Raw genomic sequence first — 19,451 nt, 5'->3', positions numbered from 1 at the left:
TTGAGCAGCTCATGGCTTGGGGGAGATATGGGGAGGAGGGGTGGCCTCCAGCCTGCAGTGCCCAGACCCCTTTTGGGGGGGGTGGAAATAAACCCCAGCATTACCAAAATGGGATTTGGGCAGATCTAGAATAAATCGGTACCGTGGGCAGGAGTAATTTGGTCCAGCTGCCTGTACCCTCACCCCCCTGCCCCCCTCATTAGCTGGGACCCCTGGGCCAAGCAGGGTCCCAGAGTGCCTCCCTCCAACCCACTTGGCTCATTCCCTTCCTGCACTTTCATAACCAAGCTCCCACAACACCCCCCATAACTAAATCCCACCAAAGTCAATATTTGGGGGAGAGAGGATTTTCCCTTTGGGCTCATCCAGATTCACTATCTGGGTGTTTCGGGGCTGTCGCTACTGCAGGACCCCTCCATGTGCCACCTGCTGCAGTGACACTCACCGGGGACCCCAGATCGCTCCAGCTTTGGGCTTTTTCTATGGACATTCTCTGATTCTGTAAGTTTTAAGGCAGCGATGGTTCAGAAGGGTAGTTTCCTTCATATCTCGCCCCCCCCCCCCACCAACCAATCACTTCTGCTGGGATAACCCCTTTGCCTATAAATCTCCTCTCCCACCTCCAAAATAAAAAACCTTCCAGGCCTCTCAGAGGCGCTGACCTAAATCTGGTTTCTCCATCGTAACCTCAGTTTTACCGCAATTAATTTTTTTCTGCTGGTCACAAGATAATTCCTGACGCCAGAAAGTCTGGAGGTCAGATGAGAAGCGGATTGAGGAACAGGGCGGCACTAATTTCCTTAAAACAGGGCGGTTGGGAGGTGGGAAACCCCATCGTCCTGTCTAAAAATAGGGGGAATTCACTGGGAAGGGGAGTGGGACAGTTTGGGGGTGCTAGGGTGTTGAAGGGGTATGGGGGGGATAATCCCCAAGATGTTTGGGGGGTCTGGCCATGGGAAGGAGGGCCTTCGTGGTCGTGTCATCCCCCGTCGGGCCACTCTGGCCATCAAGGGTCAATCTGGGGGGCTGCGGAGGGGGGAGGGCTGAGGTAAGAGGGGGTTTAAGACTTCATTTATGTGTAGGGGCGGAGTTTGATGCTTAATTGACACTCGGAGGCGGGGTTTAGGGCTTCGTTTACATAAAAGGGAAGAGATTAATGGTTATTTTACATAAAAGGGGGTTGTGTTGTTCATAATTTGCATATAGTGGGCGCGGTCAAGTGGCGCTACCTAGATAAAGGCGGCGCGTGTGCTTTTCCTCCCTTTCTCAAACCCTCCCCGATCTGCCAGCGAAATATAGAAGTTTGGGGTCCAGAGGGTAAGAGTTAAAGCTCTCAGAGCTGCCCTCTTTGGCGAGCTGGTGCTCGGAGGTTCCAGCAAAACCCCCGCTGCCGCGACAGCCCCTGAGGCTCCTAGGCATCCCCCCGTCCTGCATTTCCAGACCTGCTCTGAGCCCACCATGAAAGCCATCAGCCCGGTGCGCTCCGTCCGGAGCTGCTACGAGGCCGTTTGTTGCCTCTCGGAGCAGAGTTTAGCCATCGCCCGGGGCAGCCACAACAAGAGCCCGGCCTTGGAAGAGCCCATGAACTTGCTCTACGATATGAACGACTGCTATTCCAAATTGCGGGAGCTGGTGCCGGGCATCCCTCAAGGCACCAAGGTGAGCCAGGTTGAGATCCTGCAGCACGTCATAGACTACATCTTCGACCTCCAGATCGTGCTGGAGGAGGGGTCCAAGGGCCGCGACCCCTCCTCCGAGGCCACCCTACTTTCCCTTAAGGTAAGGGTCGCTTCGGACTGGGGGCTAGGTATGTCGATTTGAGGAGAGAGGACGTGTTAGGTTGGAGGTGATCGCAAGTCGAGGCGGGGGTGCTGCTGGGTCCCCGAGTGTGTTGGTGGGTCATGGCACGGTGGGGAATGGGGAGGACTGGGGACCCCCAGCCGCCGGGGTGATCGATCTTAAGCCCTGTCCTTTCTCTCCGCAGGCGGCTGAACTCGCCTCAGAACTCCGCACCAAAGACGAGAGAAGTTTGTGTCACTAACGCCACCTCCACCAGGTGAGTGTCGCCCCCAGTCACCACCGCCACCACGATCCACAGCCCAGTCCTCCCCATATGCCCGTACCCCAGGTGGCATCCCGGGGCCCCCTCCTGCCCTCCAGCATCAAAATCCCCGGGGGACCGACCCCCAGCAACCCATGCTCCCCTCTCCCTAATTTCCCGTCGCACCCCAATTTTTCACCACCCGCACCCCAGTCGACCTCCCCAACCCACCACCGCTACCGATCCAAATAAGGCAGACCAGGGCTCCCCCTTTCTGCAATCCTCCCCCATCTCTCAGCTGAACCCCAGTCCCCAGCCAGCACCAACCCACCCCCAGCATCTCCAGGCGGGAGCCAGATACAGTCCCCGAGGAACTTAGTTTCCTAGCTCCCACCCCCTCTTTCCAAATTTCCATCCCCAACTCCACACTAATTACCACTATTATTTTTTTCTCCTCCCTCCCCCTCTGTTCTCTCACCTCCCGGTGCCAATTAGCAAACAGGCAGCGAGTGTCGGTTCCTGGTTCGTTATCAGCCGGAGGTAAATAGCAGCTTCCTCCGTGGCGCCGGGCTGTCTGCGACCTACCGGCCCCGGCATCGCCTCCCCCGGGCCCGGGCACCGCGAGTGGGGAGCGGCTGGTTCCGACCCCCCCAGCCTTCCACCGCCAGCATCCCACCCACGGAGCTCAGCATCCCAGCTTGGGACCCGAATTCACATGAGATATTTTTAATGATAGACTGATGATGAAGCGGAGGTTGTCTGTATATTTTTGGATTATAGCAGCGAGTCCTTTTTTTTAAAGGTGTTTAATGAGATGGCGGGGTGGGAATTAGGGGGCATTGGCGGGGGGGGGGGAACAAACATCATCGAGTATGAACTAACTCTCTGGGGCTGTGGCCTCATGTATTGTGGAGCTCTATACTAGAGTATAAGTTTTTGTACCTTTTGTGCAGGAAGGTGATTTTCTGCAAACATGCCTTGTACTTACTTTATAAACTTTTTATAAAAGTTACCATTTTTGCATAATAAAAATCAATATAATTTTGATTGTTTTTTCTCCTTCATCGCTGGGATGGAGGGAGCTGGGGTGCACCTCTGAGTGAGAAAACCCCCTGGGGAGTGGGAGCCTCCCAGACTTTGATGGGAACTTCTAGGGTTACTGTAGGAATCTCTATAATTGTGTAATAGAAATGTCAGCTCAGGTATGGGAGGAATTAACCCTGGGCTGCCAGCTATTTTGTGTGCTGCTGTGCTCATCTGATATTGAAGGAGTGAAGACGATGCTGAGCCCCGGGGACCATCTAGAGGTGTAGCTGGAGCCCTGGGAAAGAGGGAAAAATACACTTTTTTCCACTTTCAGCCATGTGGAAACAGACTGATAGGTGCCCTGAAGCTGGATTTGAGCTGCTACTGGGCTGGAAGGGGTGATGCTACTCCCCCAGGATATACCCCATAGGGGTAGAGGAGTTTCTGGACTGCTTTTGCTGCCCCAGGTAGTATTGAGAGAGCAGCCCCTGCTTGGCCTGATCTCCTTGGGGTCAACACTGCAGGGAAGAGGTGTTGGGAGCAAAAATGCTTTTCCCTCCCCTTGGGTAATGCTGCGGTTTCCCTTTGGCCCGGGTGCAGAACAGATGTGACCCCGGGCTGGCTCAGCTGTGGAGCCAGATCATGCTCCCTGGGGAAGATGCTGGCCTGCCTAGGATGAAGTTAAATTGACTTCACCCCCACCTGTAGCACCATCATCTTTATTCCTTGTGCTGGACTCTGGTTTTGCACCGTGTGCTTAGCCAGGCATGATGTGGGTCCTGCCCCGTGGCATTGGGGTGTCCCCAGGGTGCTCCAGCATCCAGGGGTGCTGGGTTAAGGGCTGCATCATGGGAAGAGGAGGAGGGAGAAGACACAAGCGTCTCAGAGCACAGAGTGATACAAAGCTTCACCCACACACAGCTGGCACCTGCCAAACGCTTCTTGTCCATGGGCATTTCCACAGAGAAAAGCAGCACGTGGAGTTTCCAAAAAGCACCACCTGGTCCAACTGGACCACCAGCCCCTGGGAACTTTCCTCCCTCCTCCCAGCTTGATGTCCCCAGGCTCCCCAGGGCAGGGTATGCTCCTGCACCTCTGGGTGGGGTAGGATGCAGTGACATGGGCTGTCGGGGCATGGTGAGAGGCAGGTGAAGGTGTCCATCCAGAAACCACTGCATGTGGGAACAGAGCTGCTGTTATGGTCACAGCTAAAAATAAGCTTTTGCCATCTCCACTAGCTTTTGGCTCTGGAGGAAAAGGCAAGGGGTGGGTTAAGGGTGAGTGTCCCCACATTCACCCCGGTGTCATGGTCCTCCAGCTGTGCCAGTGCTGATGTACCAAAGGGATTTAAGTGGGATGGGTGGGAAAAGCATCCTGGGCATGAGCTAGGGGACAGGGATGAGTCTCGGTACCTGGAAGGTGGAGCTTCTTGCAGTGTGAGCACTCCATCCCAGGTCCTAATGGGTCCCTTGGTGATGGTGGTGGAAATCCTGGACTTGTGGGAGCATTAATGAGCCTACTTTGGGACTGGGGTTACTTGGAGAAGTGGGGCTAGGCACTGATGGGGTGGGAGAAACCAGTCCTGCTGGGGCTTTTTGGATGGAAACGACACTGGGGAGGCTCCCAAGAGGCCTCCCAGGGCCGTTACCTCCTCCCCCGTGGTGGATGGATCCCGGCGTCTTGCCAGGAGCAGCCACCCCGACATTCCCAGACTCTGGCACAAGCCTTGTTCAGACCTCACAGGCTCCCTGGACTGGGTTGTCATTTGCCAGTGTTTTCTTTGAAACTCCTCTAAAAAAAAAAAAAAAAAAAAAAAAAAAAAAAAAAAAAAAGTTGGGACTGGGATTTATCTCAGGGGGTTGATGGGATGATTTACCCCGTGGGGCAGATGGGATTTACCTCGGGGAGAAGATTTACCCCATGCAGCAGGTTTACCTTGGCTGGAGTGGGATGCCGATGCTTTCCTGGAAAACCCTGATTTAAAAAAAAAAAAAAAAAAAACGGGAAAAACACGCAGCTAAAAATAGCCACAGGGGCCGATATTTACCTCGGGGAGAACAGCTGGAACGAGAAAAATGCTCCTGGCCGAATAAGTCCGAATAAGTCCGGCGTTACTTTTACCACCCCAGCTACACTGCAGGGGTGCAGAAAAGAGGGTGAGGAGGGCAAAAACTAATACCGCGGAGGAAGAGTGGTGAAGGTCGAGCGCGGCCCCGCCGCGGCGCCGGTGGCCCGTGATCCGGCTCGTTCGCCTCTTGGCAAGCGCCGGAGTCTGATGCAATCGCTGCGCTGACGGAGGCGGCGGTTCCCACCTGTATTTGCCATTGTGTGCCCGGAGCTGTTTGCAGGTGTTTGCTGGCGCCGCGCTGTCTGAGCCGCACTTCCCTCCTCCTCCTCCTCCTCCTCCCGCTGCTGCCCCGGCCAAGGCCTGGCCCCCGCGGCCCCCCCGCCCGGCTCCCCGCCAGCCGCCGCTGACACAGATGCTGCGCGCACACGCGTGACCTTGGCCAGGCGCGCTCACGCGCGGAGGGAGTTTCTGGTCCCTGGGCGTGGGTGCGCACACGCACATGTGTACTCACATACACTCACTGACACGTGTGCTATGAGCATATTCACATGTGTGTGCGTGTGTGCATGCATGACTGTGCATTTGTACACACCTGTGTGCACTTACACACGTGTTTACAAACACTGACACACGCGTCTGTGCACGCTCACACGGGCAGATAGGCATACATGACTGTGTTCAGTTACACACAGCCATCTGCACTCACACACGTGTATTCGGACACACACGTGTGTCCGGGCACACTCACATGCGTGCATGCATTTACACCCATGCCCACGTATACTTACAAAATGCCTACAGGCGCTGATACACGTCTGTGCACACTTAAAATACATGCACACATATGTATGTGGTGCGTGTATGCATACATGCCCGTGTGCACTTACACACGTGTGCATGTATGCACAGGAGGGCTCATCCTGCAAACCAGCCTGTGCAGGGGCTCAGCACCCCCTTGGCTGGAGCTCCCAGAGATGCTGTGGAATTAGGGAAAGCTATTCCTGCTCCCTCCCCACCCCCGTGGAGACCATTCTCCGTCGTGGTAGCCAACTCGCTTGTTCTTGTCAGCCCTTGTCTTCCCTCTCCCACAGGTGACATCGGGGCTTTGTCCCACGGTGGGACAGAGGCTTCACGCACGTCCCAAAATCTGCCGGGGACGACGTGAGGTGGAGCCGGAGTGGTGCGGGCTCCACAGCCGCGACTCGCTGCTGCCGTCTCCAGGGCAGAGGAAGAAGAGCCCGGCTCACCGGAAAGGTTCTCCCCTCAGGAAGAACTGGGATTTCAGATTTCCTCTGGTGTACCATTGGAAACGACCAGGATTTCCCCCGATGCCTATCCCGGCAAGAATGGGGATCTCCTCTGGTGTTCCCCTTGTGAATGACCAGGACCTTCTCTGGTGCCCTTCCAGAAAGGACTGGGACCTCCTCTGTTGCCCCCATTCCAGGCACAGGGATGTGTGGCATTGGGCTGTGGGGGCTGCTGGCCACCTGTGGCCCATCACATGCTCCCGGGACAGTTGTTCCCCCCACTCTGGACGGAGCCATAGGGCATCAGCCCCCCCTTGTATCCCCTCTCTTCTGGGAATGTTCCTTGGAGAGGAGCATTAGGGGATGCGATCTCATTTGGGGTCCACAGCCCAGCTTCAGCCCCCTGCTTCTGGGATATAGTCAACCTCCTCCTTGTGCTCTGCATCCTGATGAGGTCCCTCATCTCCAAGCTGAATATGCAAAAGATTTTCCAGATCCTGAGGTGAACGATGGTGTGGGGGCTGTACTCCTAAACTTCTGGTGGTGCCTTCTTGGTCTGGGCAGAGATGCAGTGGCCCAGGTGTAGTTGCACTATTCCATTTTCCCAGTGCTGAATCTGCACTAGGAAAAGAAACATCATTACTTGTTCTTCACCATCAGCTCTTCACCCTCCTTTTGGGGTGCAGTTCAGACCCTCCCAAGACCCTCGGGGAGAAGCTAGGAGGGGTCTCCTGGCTCCTACTCCCATTATGGCCAGCACAGTGATGGGATCTCTTGCCTTGCTCCAGGGTGAGGAGGCTGGAGGGATGCTGATCAAAGGGCTGATAGGAATGCTTCAGGCCAACCATGAAGTCATTCCAGACCTCTGCAAAATCACGGAATGAGATGGTCTCTAAGGTCATTTCCAATCCAAACCCCTCTGGCTTGTAGGGTGGAAGCTGGTGCATGGCCTGCCCTTCTGGACACCTTGGTGACACAGGAAGACACAAGTCTGTCTGGTACGGGAGAGGACTTTGCTGGTGGAGAGCCATGTCTGGAAAGGCTGGAAAAGGCTTATTGAGCAAATATTAGGTAGTAGGAAACATGCCCTTGACTCCTCCCTCAGCTGTCCCTTAGCACAGCTGAGGGGATGAGGGCCAACAAGTTTTCCCACCTTCTGGGTCAGCCCTTACCCCAGTGAGGTCACACTAACAACATGTGGGGACGTCACCTCTGCTTTGTCCAAACTGGAGGAGTTGAGGGACACAAGCTGCCAGGCCCTCCCCAAACTCCAGTGTCCTTATCCCAAGGGTCACCCGCTGGAGCGAGCCCAAGGCAGGCAATTGACACAAATTTATCCACTCTGCTGGGCACGGCCTTGTCTTTGCGCGTCGGGATGGAGACAGCAGTTGCCTTCTTCCTGCAGAGAGGAAGAAGAAGGTCTGGGTGGATTGATTTGCCAAACTCAGCCACACTCCTGGCACAGGGGTTGCACTGCCCAGCTGGGGTAGCATCGCTGCTGCCAGGCCTTTTGTTCTGCCTCAGAGTCTCACACGGTGGGAGGATAATGTCTATCCTTGATCCAAGGCTCCTGGCACACTTCTGGGTGTCTCTCCCAGCTTAGTTGGAGTCTGGAGGTCTGGTGTCCTTTCTCGTCAACAGAAGAGGCCATGTCCAGCATGTGTATCCATCTGTCTGTATTCCAGGAGGCTTCTTCTCATGAAAGTCCACCTCTGCACATGATTATCTTTATCCCAGACCTGAGCATGGAGTTGGCTCTTCCTGGCAAGAATGATGGAGAGAACAATGGGGAGGAATGAATGGATGGAGGCAACCAGGTAATGGAGAGGAATCAGGGAATGGAGAGGAACCAGGGAATAGAGACAAACAAGGTGATGGAGAGGAACCAAGGGACAAAGAGAAGCCAACTGCTGTGGCTTGGTGGCCTCAGCAAAATTAAACCCTGGCCTGTCTCAGTGGCTGCGGTGGCCTTTTACTGGTGCCAGTAAGGGTCAGAGTTGCCCTCGCTCAGGGGTTTGCCATTGCCTCAGTGATTCCTGTTACTGCTGCACTCTGAAATACCCTGTAGGCCAGCTTGGGTGCCCTTATCCCCTTTTTCTCCCTCCACTTTGCTAGAAAGACCTGGTGCATTCCAAGGACATGGGTGGGATGCATGTGGAGCAATGGGTGGCAGGTTGAGTGAACTATGAGTGAACCAGGAGCCAAATCTGCTCATGCTGACCCCTCTGAGATCGCTGCCCTCCACCAACAGCACTGTCCCCTGTCTGCAGGGTGGGGAGGTGCCAGACAGCCTCTGGCTGGTGGAGGCCAAAATTTTTATTTTAAATAGATACAGCTCCCTCTCCCCTACCCTGGGTCGCTGTAACTGGGGATAGGTGTGGGGGAATGATGGGAAGGGTGGGATGAGGATGAGAAGATGAGGACTGGGGCTTGATGGAGATAAAGGGATGATGAGGAATGCGGGATGATGGGGTTGGAGGATCACAGCCCCCAGGCTAGACCCCACCAGATTGATATGGTGGGGGTATCTTCTAAAAAGTGAATAAGTAACAGAAAATGTATCCTAGTCGCGATCCCCAACGCAAAAGCCCCCTACCCCAGCAGGTGGTCTCAAGAAGGTCCCTCCCCTCATTTGCATAAGTGACCCCGCCCGCCGCGCGGCCGCTTTAAGGCCCCTCCCGGCGCGGCGCCCCCGGCCGCAGTGAAGAGGCGGGGCCAGGGCGGCGGCAGCCAATCAGCACGCGGCGTTTTCCGCGGGAATTCCGAATTTCGCGGCACGGGTTTTGGCGCTTAAAAAAAAAAAAAAAAAAAAAAACGGAAAAAAAAAAAAAAAGAAAAAGAAAAGAAGCACTGGGGGCCGGACGCGATCGAGCGGGAGTGGAGACGGGCACGGGGGTCCCGGCCCAGGCGGGGCCGCTCTCCGGCCGCCCCAGCCCCATACGGGCCCAGTGCGGCTGATTTTTGGGGCCAAAGGCGAATTTTCCACGGGTTTCGGCGGCACCGTCGCCGCGTTCTTCTCTGCGGGTTTTCGGGGGGAATTTGGGGACCGGTGGCATCGCCCGCCGGAACGCCTCCCCGCTCCCCCAAAATGCCACGGCTGAGACTGTGACCCCCCCCCCCGCTCCCGGCTACGGAATCGCGGGGTGCCTCCTACCCTCTTGCCCAGGCCGGGCTTCTCAGAAAGGACTTTGCAATGCTGCGGCTTCCCAGGGGAGTGTCCCCCGCCCCGAGGAGGGGGGGTACCGCCCTGCCGCCCCCCCCGTCCCCACCAACACCCGAAGAAGGTCATGTCAGTCATGGTCTCCTGTGATCCGGGAGCTTCCAGCCTGGGCACCCCCCCGTTATCCACAGGCTGTTTCACCCAGGTCAACACACCAGCTGCTGTCAGCGCCCCTGCTTCACAGGGCAGGTGCCTCTGTGACACCCCCCAAGGCCCCGAGCTCAGGACCCTCTGCTCAGCCTCGGCGGGACGGCTGCCGGTAAGATATCTGCATCCCGTCTCTTCCTCGGGTATTGCTTCAGGGGCACGGGAGGCTGGGTGGGGAGCAAAGGGTGGGTGACCTCAGCATGTACAGCCCCCTCCCAAATTTTGCAGCTTATATTGGAGTCTGCACCCTCTAATGTGTCTTTCTGGGAGTGGGGGAGGGTGAGGTCTGAAATCAGAAGTCGCAGTGAAATCGCTCATATGTTTCTCAACTTCCCCTCGCCCTTGCGTGCCCGCGGCTCTGGCTTCCGCTTCTTGGCCTTTTTCGGCCTCGTTTCCTTTCTCCAGCTTGCAAAAAGTCCGGGTTGTGCCTCAACACCCGCTCAGCAGTCCCAGGCCCTTTGAGAAGCCCTTTCTATAGTGGGGAAATGAGGAATGGGTACAGGCAGAGCCCCTGCCTGCTCTGGGCAGGGGGCACCTGCCCTGCCCACTGGCTCTCCCCACTTTGGAGCGGTGACCCGTCACCCGGGGACGTGGGGGGACACGGAACAGGGGGCGCTGTCTAACCTTTGTTTCTTCCCGTGGCTACAGTGGGGCTGGCCATGGCTGTTTTTAGGGGAGGGGTTCTCATCCTCCATGGATCACCCCAAGGCTTTATAGCTCAGACCCTGATGCTGGGAGTTGTCTAGAGGGTTGCTGTCCCATATCCCTGCCGCCAAGCCGCGGGGTCACGGTTGTGTTTATAAAGCCCAACACTAAGCTACAAAGCTACCCCTAAACAGAGAAAGTGAGGCACAAGTCGGGTGCTGGCCCCATGCCCATTGTCAGGGCACATAGGAAGCTCTACCCCGCCTGTCCCTGCTCCTGGAGGAGTCGTCGGTGGCGGCCCGGCCAGCAGCTGGCATTTAATTCCTGCCTGCTTCAGCCTGGGCACACATCCAGCCCTCACTGTGAGCCTCTGTTTTCCTCGGTCCTGGGAGGGATCCCAGACCCTGCTAACACTGATTTAGTGTTCCCAAAGCTTAATTTATTTATTTATTCCTCTCCTCCCCCCTTCCCCCACCCCCTTTCCCAATCCCTGATGCTTGGTGCCAGCTGGGGACATTGCCGCCACGGAGGGAGAGGGAGTGTCTTTGCTTCCCCCTTTGTGCCACGGTTGGGAGGCTGGATGCGGCTGTTTCGAGTCCCATCCCGGGGGACTTTGGGACCACCTGTCTCCTTTCTGGCTTCTTTGTCTCCGAACTGCATGAGATGTCCTGCACTGCCAGGGTCTGTTGTTTAAGAAGACACCATCATTGCTGCCCTCTCCCTTAAAAACACCCCGCAGACCCCCAGTACCATTTCTGTGGATGTGCAGAGCTGGTTTTGGGCTAGTGGCCCCTTTGTCATCATCATCATCACCCACTCCAGTGTTCAGGATGCTCCTTCCTGCTGCTGTCCCCTAAATGTGGCTGGCGGGGGGAAGGTGGTCTTGTGTTACACTTGGGCACATTAAGTGCTTGTCCTTAAGTGACATCTGGGATTAAGAGGTTTTGGGCTAACGGCCTCTTTGTCATCACCACCATCATCACCCACACAAGGAGACGTTCTGCATTCCTTGAACAGGGTCTGGGGGCTCCTGCGACAACTGAGGACATGACTCGCTCCTCTCTTCCCCCTTGGTGGCTTGCGAGAGGCGTTCCATCCTCTCCCCATTTCCTGCTGCCATTATCCCATTCGTGGTGCTGAAGATACTATTTCCAGCCCTGGTATGGCACTTGCAGCCCTGACAGCTGGGGTTCCTGCCGCACACACCCTGTTTATGGCATAACCTTTGTGTGCAGAGCTGAGGCAATCAGATACCAGTGTTTCCTCCCAATTCCCAAGCAGGGCAATTGTGGCTGCTCCTACCAGCTTTGTGCCACATGAGTGATCCGAGATCACATGGAGGAGCCTATCACCCCGCGGGAAAGCAGGATAAGTTGTCTCTCACCATCCAAAAAAGCCTTAAATTTCCCATACTCTCGATTTTGAGGGTTCTGGAGTAATTAAATGTGTTTTCCTCCAGGGAAGGATGTGTATTTTGGAGTGGTTTTAGCCCATGCCAATCCCATCATCAGCGTTTGCCCATCTCTGGTCTCTATAGGGATTTAGAACTATGCAAGAGCACTGGAGGGAGGGGTGTTTCTGCCGTGGGATCCCACCTCCCCACCCTGAACAGGGACAAGAGTCCTCTGGTTCTGAATGGGCTGGCAGGGCTGAGCTGTCTGTGCAAAGAGCACCCAAGACTGGCAGCCCCTGTGGGTTCTGGGCTGTGGGAGAACCTGCTCAGCAGCACCCCAGATTCTACAGGGGTGACATAATCCCATCCCACCTTGATACCATCAAAGGGTTTTCTGCATGGGCAAAAGGGGGGATTTTTGGGGGAGGGATGGGTGGGGAAGCGGTGATTGTGCTGCTGCCCTTGGAGAGGGGCTTGTTTGGCTATGGCTTTTAAAGCCGCCAGCTCCTCTCTACCGGGGAACATCTCCCGGGATGGGGCTATTGGAGGGGATTCAGATGTTGGCTGCACCCCAGAGTAGGGAGCAGTACTTGGGGTGAGGGTACTGTCTTCCTCCCCAGTGCAGGGTGGTCTCACTGTCTCCCAAATCTGGGATCAGCCTCCATTCCCCTGTCTGCATCTCGTGCACTGCTACCCCTCAGCCACCCCAAGGCAGTGGAGGCTGCACCTGTGGGGGTCTGACCCGACAGCCCCTCAGCACAAGCAAGCAGCAGGATCCTGGAGTGCCCCTTGGCTCCCCGCCCACTCCGAGTGCCCAGCCCCAGGCGCTGCGTTCCCACGCCCCCGTGGGGGCGGTGGGGCTGGTAAAAGGGGGAACTAGGGGGAGCCCCAGAAAGGGCTGGGCAGAGCCCGGGCAAGCCCAGAGAAGGCAGCGGATGCTGCTGAAAGGGAAGGTTGGCAGGAGGAGCCCTCCGCGGGGGGGCTGAGGGATGCTCTGATGCTTGGGCTGGGCGCAGGGTGTAGCCCCTGGCGCCAGGGCTGGGCTCAGGGCTGCTTGGCAGGCAGAGCTGGCAGGGGGCCCAGCCTACCCCCTCACTGCCTTATATACACCCGAAATTTTGGGGTCAAGCCTGATTTCCCACCCCCACCACCATATTGCGTGTAGATAGTGGGTTCCCACATCCTGGGGAGCCATGGCTGGGGGCTGGCAAGTGGCGTCGGGTGTTCCTGCCATGTCCTGGAGGGGGGGGGGGGGGTCTTTAGGTTTGGTCCCTGCTCCCCTACCTCCTCTGGTTCATCTCACTTCCCCCTTCGCCCAGTGCTGGTAGGGTGCTGGGAGCCCCTCGCTGTGCCCCACTCAGCTGTTGTGTGCCTAATCCTGCCCGGCTCGGGGGATGGCAGCTGGGTCACAGGAGGGAGCCCCTTGTCCATTGTCCCTTGCTGGTGAGTCCCAGAAGTCAGGGTCATGCCACTGTCTGAGCCCACCAAGCCCCCCACCCCCCAAAACTGCACCTGGGGAAGAGGGGTCCCCTTTTATCCCATCCTACACACGGGGAGGGGGGATTCAGAGGTCTGGAAACACCAGGACCTGCTGTGGGTTGCTCTGTGCCTCAGTTTCCCCATTGCTTGGGGTAGGTGGGGTGCAGCTGATCTCCCCTACATGGTGGGAACATACATTGGCCGTGGCCATCCGTGCCAGAGAAGCAAGGGATACCAGTGGGGGGCGGGGGGGAGGCAGAGTGATGCCCGCCCTCCCGTGCTGGCAGATGGATGGGGTTTTATCTGGGGCAGGTGTTTCCCATGCGCTCGGCATTCGCCGCTGTGGTGCCGGCAGCTCCGGGGCAGATCCGGGGGCACGAGGCTGGGGTTGGAGGCAAGTTCACTGGGAAAAACCTGCTCGGGGAAGGGTGGGAGGGAACAGATTCCCACAGGAGCTCGGGACCAACCTGGCTCCCTCGGGGGGAGGAAAGCAGCCCCTGGCGCCTCTCCCGCCAGCCCCCTCGGGTGGGAACGAGGCCGAGGTGCCCAACCCTTCCCTGCAAAGTGCGTTGTGCTCCCAAGGGAGCCGCCGTCGGAGCCGGCACAGGGAGCTGGGTGCCATGCGGGATGTACTGGGGGGGACCCTGTGGGACAGCCCGGCCTGGGAGCAGGTACTGCTGGGGGGTTGGGATGGGGCTGGGGGGCTGCTTTTTGCTGCTGAGCCAAAGCGTTCCCCCCACAAATCACCCTGTGCATGTCTGTGGGTGTGAAGGGATCCTGGGGGATTTGTTTGCATTGATGGGGGGGGGTTGGTGACACCCTCCAGTTCTCCTGTGAATTTACTCTGCTGTATTCTTCCCTTGGTCCCTTCTGCCCAAGTGCTGCTCAGGGCTCCTTGTGGGGGGTTTCAAGGAGCTGCTTGCCCTGGTGAGGAGATAGCAGGTGCAGGGATGTTTGTCCCCCCTCCCAGAACCCAGCATATCTCTCTCACCACAGTTTCCCTCCAGCTGGGTACATGTGTCCAGGGCACCCAGGCGTCCCGTGGGGGCTGAACCCAGCTGGTCCCAGGTGTGCTGGTGGCAGCTGGGTGCCCTTGGCTGCCTCAACAATCACCCGGTAGGAGGGAGGAAGTGAAATCCTGCACCCCAGTGGGCCAGCTGGCAGGGTGGGAGGGTGAAAATCTGGCTTTGGAGCCACTACATTCCCAGGGGTCAGACCCTGGAGCCCTGCCAGGAGCTGGGGGTGAGGGGGAATCCCGTTGGGTTCCCTGTGACTGCCAGGGTGTTCAGGAAGTCATGGGGGGTGATGGGACCCCTCATCTCCTCTCCATCCAGTTCTCCCAGTGGCCTCTCTTATTGCTGGGTGCTGCTGAACCCCTTCCCAGAAGGAGTATTGCAACTGGATGAGCCTCTTGCAGGATTCCCCCACCCCAGGATGTGGCACCCAGGGCTTGGCTGATGGCCCAGGGAGGAACTGGGGAACTCAGAAGGATGTCTGGCTTGGCCACAATGCAGGGTTTTCTCTCGTGCTCCAGGCCAAGAGGAAGCTGGACCTGGAGGGCCCCGAATTTCGCACGCCCAAGGGGAAGGGCTGGACACTGGGACAGGTCCCCAGCCCCAGGAGTAAGTGATGCGGGGTGAGATGGGGCAGGGGAAGCTGGGGGGAGCAGACCCCACTTCTCTTCCCTCTTAGAACCATGTCTCCTCTAGCACTACCTCATGTCACCTCCAGTCCATATCCCACACGAAGGAGAGGATGGGGGGGGGTCTCTCAAGTCCAGTCCAATGATACCTCCGTCCCATGGACCTGGTTAAGGAGAGGATGTGGAGATCTCTTGTCTCCAACCCTATGTAATCTCTGTCCCAGATCCGACACTAAAGAAAAGAAAACATGGCCTCTCATGTCTAGCACCATGTCACCTCCATCCCACATCCCAAATTAAGGAGAGGATGGGGCGGTCTCTTGTTTCCCCACAGCCCCCAAGTCTCCTGGGGAGAAGACTCGCTACGACACCTCACTGGGGCTGCTCACCAAAAAATTCATCCGTTTGTTGAACGAGTCTCCCGACGGCGTTGTGGATCTGAACCGGGCTGCTGAGGTGCTGGAGGTCCAGAAACGTCGCATCTACGACATCACCAACGTACTGGAGGGCATCCAGCTCATCCGCAAGAAATCCAAGAACCACATCCAGTGGATGTAAGTGATGGGACACAGGGATGGGGCAGGGTGGGGGACACGTGGCTTGGGGACATGTAGGGTGTGCTGTGCCATCACTCAGATGTCCTCTCCGTTGGCAGGGGGACGGGGATCTTTGAGGATGCAGCAATGGTGGCGAAGCAACAAGTGCTGTGTGGGGAACTGGCCGAACTGGCTAGGACAGAGAGGATGCTGGACCAGCTCATGCAGGACTGTGCCCTGCAGATCCAGCAGCTGGCTGACAATGAGACCAACCAGAGATATCCTTGCTGAGGGAGATGGGAGGGAGGGCAGGGTCTCAGGCATCTCTCTGAGCCCCTTCTCCTCCAGTTGGATTCCCCTGGGCTTGGGGGTGTTCGGGGGGATGCAATGGTTATGTCCTGCTTGCAGCCCCTCCTTTTCCTATACCTCGTCCCTGTCCACGCTGGCATATGTCACCTACCAGGACCTTCGTGCCATCAGCAGCTTCCAGGAGCAGACGGTGATTGCCGTGAAGGCTCCCCCTGAGACGCAGCTGGAGGTGCCAGACTTCAGCCAGGTGTGCGCGGGTGCTGCAGGATCCATGCCACACTCGATGGGTCCCTCTGGGGTGTCCCAAGGACACAGCCCTGGGTGGTCCCAAGGACACAGCCCAGCATGACTCTGGGTGGTTTTGGGGTGTCTCCACAGGGCTGTTTGACCCTGAGCTGGTTGTTCAAGGGTTGCAATGCCCCAACTGGATCCCTTATGGGTTGGGGCTAGTGGAGTGGGATATTGGTGACCTTCTGGGTGCCCCCTCTAAGCCTTACTCTGCCCCCCCAGGAGAACTTCCAGCTCTACCTGAAGAGCACCAACGGCCCCATTGAGGTGTACCTCTGCCCAGAGGAGATCATGGAGGAAAGCGCCACCAAGGACCACCCTGTTCCCTCTGCTGCCGCCTCCCCACAGGACCACCCCGTACCCCTTTGCCTGACAAACAGCTCCCCATCAGCCACACAGCCACCCCACCCCATCTCCCAGAGCTGGGGGGGGGCAAGAACTCCTCTCTCACCTCTATCTCTGCCTCTCCCCATCCAGGGGGGACCCAGCTCACTGCTGGAGATGGAGCCTGGGCTCCTGGGCTCCCCTGCCCACCTTCTGCAGCAGACGGAGGACCAGCTGCCCTGCACCCCCCTCCCACCTGGACTTGGGACCCTTTGTTACCTTCTCGCCCCCCCTGGAACAGGATACTATCTCTGGGGGCTTGAGGGCGAGGGTGTCACAGACCTCTTTGAGACATATGACCTGGGAGACCTGCTGAAGCACTGAGTGTCCCCCCCTTTGTTCCCTCTGGCCACTTGTGTCCTGAGCATGTGGGATCTCTATGGGGTGACTGGAGAGACTGGGTATGTTGGGAAGCACTGGGTTTTCTGAGGATGGGGGGCAGAGGAGGCCTTGTGTTGCTCACCCAGTGTGGCTTCTCTGCACTCTACTGGGTTGGTTGTCACCTCACTGGGCTCTGAGAGTGCCCTGTGAACCATCCAGGCCCATTCCAGCATCCCTCAATAAATCCATGGGGCACCAACGCTTCCCACCATAACCCCCCACCACCCTGGGGATACTGGTGGACTGGGAGTGCCTTTGGGTGCCCCACATGACTTAGGGGTGCCCTTGGGTGGCAGAGAAACTTCTACCCAGAATGGGCTGTGTCATAGTTTGGGGTCACTCCAGTTGCTCCTCAGTTAAACTGGTTCTTCATGGTCACAGCAGGTCATTTCCAGTCGCATTTTCCCCACCACGGCTGGAATAGCCTTAAAAAGCCATTGAGGCAGCAAAGCTGAAGTCACCTTTGGGTGAGGGAAGAATGAAGCTCACGTGGCTCTGGCAAATCTCTGGCAGGACGTGGAGCCATATTCCCTGAAGGGCTGCAGCCCCTCTGCCCCAGTCCACACCAGCTCCCTCCAGACTCTTGGAGTTGCTGGTGCTGGCAGTATCAAAACTGGAATGTACTGGGAAGAGGTATGCCTGGGGGAGGCAATGACCTGCAGAGAGGGGCTTGGGAAACAGCCTGGGACAAGCCCTGGGACATGGGGTAGGATAGGGCTTTTAATTGTGCCAGTCTTTGCTAAATATCTTTAATTATTGCACTGTATTTATCCGGGTTCCCCCTTTGGTGTGGGGCTGGCAGGGCTGGGAGGGGTTGAATTTGTCAGTGGGTGTATTTAAGTTGTCCTTCCTTGGGTTGTTGGTGCTCCTGTAGGCTGGCTCAAGAGATGGTGTGGGTGAGAATATATTTTGGCCTGGAAAAACTTGTGGCACTTGATGTTTTTTTTTTTTTTTTTGCCCAGGAGGGGTTGAAATAAAATAAAATTTTGGAGTTTTAAAGGGCTATTTTCCTCTAAGCAGCAAAATGTTGGAATGGTTTTGGGTGGGGACAGGAGCTGAGCTGGTTTTGCTAGTGTTTCAATGGCCTGTTTTGGGGCTTTTTAACTGGCCAGCCTACTCTGTAGGCACTTGTGGAGAAGGGGTTTGCGTTGAAGCTTTGACTGGAGTGAGGAGAATGGGTCTGACCTGCTCAGGTTGGTGATTTCCAGCCCAAATCTGTCTGGGATGAGCTTTTTGCCTGAGCTAGAGCCCCTCCAACCAGGAGTGTGGGAAAAAACCAGGGCTGCGGGTCAGCTCCCTATGGATCTCGGGGCTGGATGGGCTTGTGCACCCCGATTTGGGGTCTGCAGAGCAAGATCCTGGGGGAGCTGTGTCCGTGTAAGGTCCTTCCCCATGTGTCACATGTGACCTGGGGATGCCACCAGTGCTGGTGGCAAAGTGATGGTCAGTGTACCAGGGGATGTCCTGTGGCTTGTGGTGGTGGGCGGTGGTAGCCAGGTGATATCTGGTGGTACCCAGTGATGGCTGGTGGTACCTGATGTTCACTGGTACCAAACGATACCCGGTGGCACTCAGTGGTGTCTGAAGGTCCCTGGTGGTGTCCCGTACCTGGGTATCGTGGCATGTAGTGGCGTTGCACAGTCTGGTGGCGCGGAGGAGGAGGAGGAGAGCCCCGGGCGAGGGGCAGAGTCCACGTCCCCCGTGGGGATGAGTGTCCTGCAGCACGCAAGGGGATTTCCCTGGGCCATTTGTCCCCCCGCGCCCGCGCAGTGCCCAGGCCAGCCAGGAGGTGGCAGGGCCACACCAGCCAAGGGAGCGGAGGTGCCCCTGGGGCAGCGGAGCGGGGGATCGGGGCTGCCTGTCTGCCGAGAGGCTCTTATCCCAAATCCCTCCTGCTCCAGTCCTGCCTGGGCTGCAGCCTTTACACCCTCTGTCTGCCAGAGCCCTGCCCAGATGTCTTGGCAGCTCGGCAGATGTTGGGTCCCCCCAAACGGGGGGAGGACAGCCCAAACCGTGAGCTCACCTACTTGCCGGTGCCAGAGGGGTGGAATCTTTCAAGTGTAGCCGTTCACCCAAGGCTCGTGATGGCTCTTCCTGTACCCCAATCCCTCTCAGCACCTCAGTAACAGCGTGTTAGAGGAGGGCTTGGGCTGGCCCTGGCTGGGCACAGACCTGAGTTTTACTGAGCCCCACTCCTGGCTCAGTAAAAGGGTCGAGCGTCTGATCCACCGTGGGTGAGCGGTGCAAGGGGCATGGGGAGGGATCTGCAAAGCCCCCTTGCACCCATGTTTGCCTCTCTAATGGCAAACCAGCTCCAGTGAGGCTTTTTGCCCCTTTCTGTTCCAGTTTGTCACCAACCCCAGCCCCGCAGTGGGATTTGCTCAGTGTCTGTTCAACCTAATTGCCTGCTCCTGAGGTGTCCTGGCTTCCCCATCCTCCGTGAAGAGCAAATAAACTGGAATGGGACACCAAATTCCATTGAGAAGTGGGACGAATGAAGGGACAGGAGAGGGAACAAAGAGGTCGCCTCCAGCGGGACAAAAAGCCAAAGGCTCCAGTAGTTATCCCCTGTCCAAGGACTATCCATCCCCTCGGGGTCCTAGGGAGGGCAAGGTGGGGGTGACCTCCAGTTAAACCGGTGTTTG

At 57.2% G+C, this 19,451-nt stretch overlaps 2 protein-coding genes across 2 annotated transcripts; both read left to right on the top strand.

The window, feature by feature from the left end:
* Nucleotides 1-1,265: 1,265 nt before the first annotated feature.
* Nucleotides 1,266-3,073, top strand: ID3 (inhibitor of DNA binding 3). Its single transcript, XM_068172472.1, has 3 exons — nt 1,266-1,779; nt 1,985-2,056; nt 2,537-3,073. Exons 1-2 carry the CDS (start codon nt 1,459-1,461, stop codon nt 2,039-2,041), a joined length of 378 nt encoding a protein of 125 aa, XP_068028573.1. The 5' UTR covers nt 1,266-1,458; the 3' UTR covers nt 2,042-2,056; nt 2,537-3,073.
* Nucleotides 3,074-13,731: 10,658 nt separating this feature from the next.
* LOC137462298 (transcription factor E2F2-like) lies at nt 13,732-17,809 on the top strand. The gene is given in 8 exon segments (XM_068172508.1): nt 13,732-13,937; nt 14,801-14,888; nt 15,243-15,462; nt 15,564-15,722; nt 15,886-16,000; nt 16,264-16,611; nt 16,613-16,667; nt 16,670-17,809. Coding segments are annotated over 8 exon segments (1,116 nt in total). The 5' UTR covers nt 13,732-13,886; the 3' UTR covers nt 16,750-17,809.
* The last annotated feature ends 1,642 nt before the right edge of the window (nt 17,810-19,451 follow it).

This window comes from Anomalospiza imberbis, chromosome 25 (assembly GCF_031753505.1).
Source record: "Anomalospiza imberbis isolate Cuckoo-Finch-1a 21T00152 chromosome 25, ASM3175350v1, whole genome shotgun sequence".
Taxonomy (NCBI): Eukaryota; Metazoa; Chordata; class Aves; order Passeriformes; family Viduidae; genus Anomalospiza; species Anomalospiza imberbis.
This window is presented reverse-complemented; position numbering and strand designations above follow the sequence as displayed.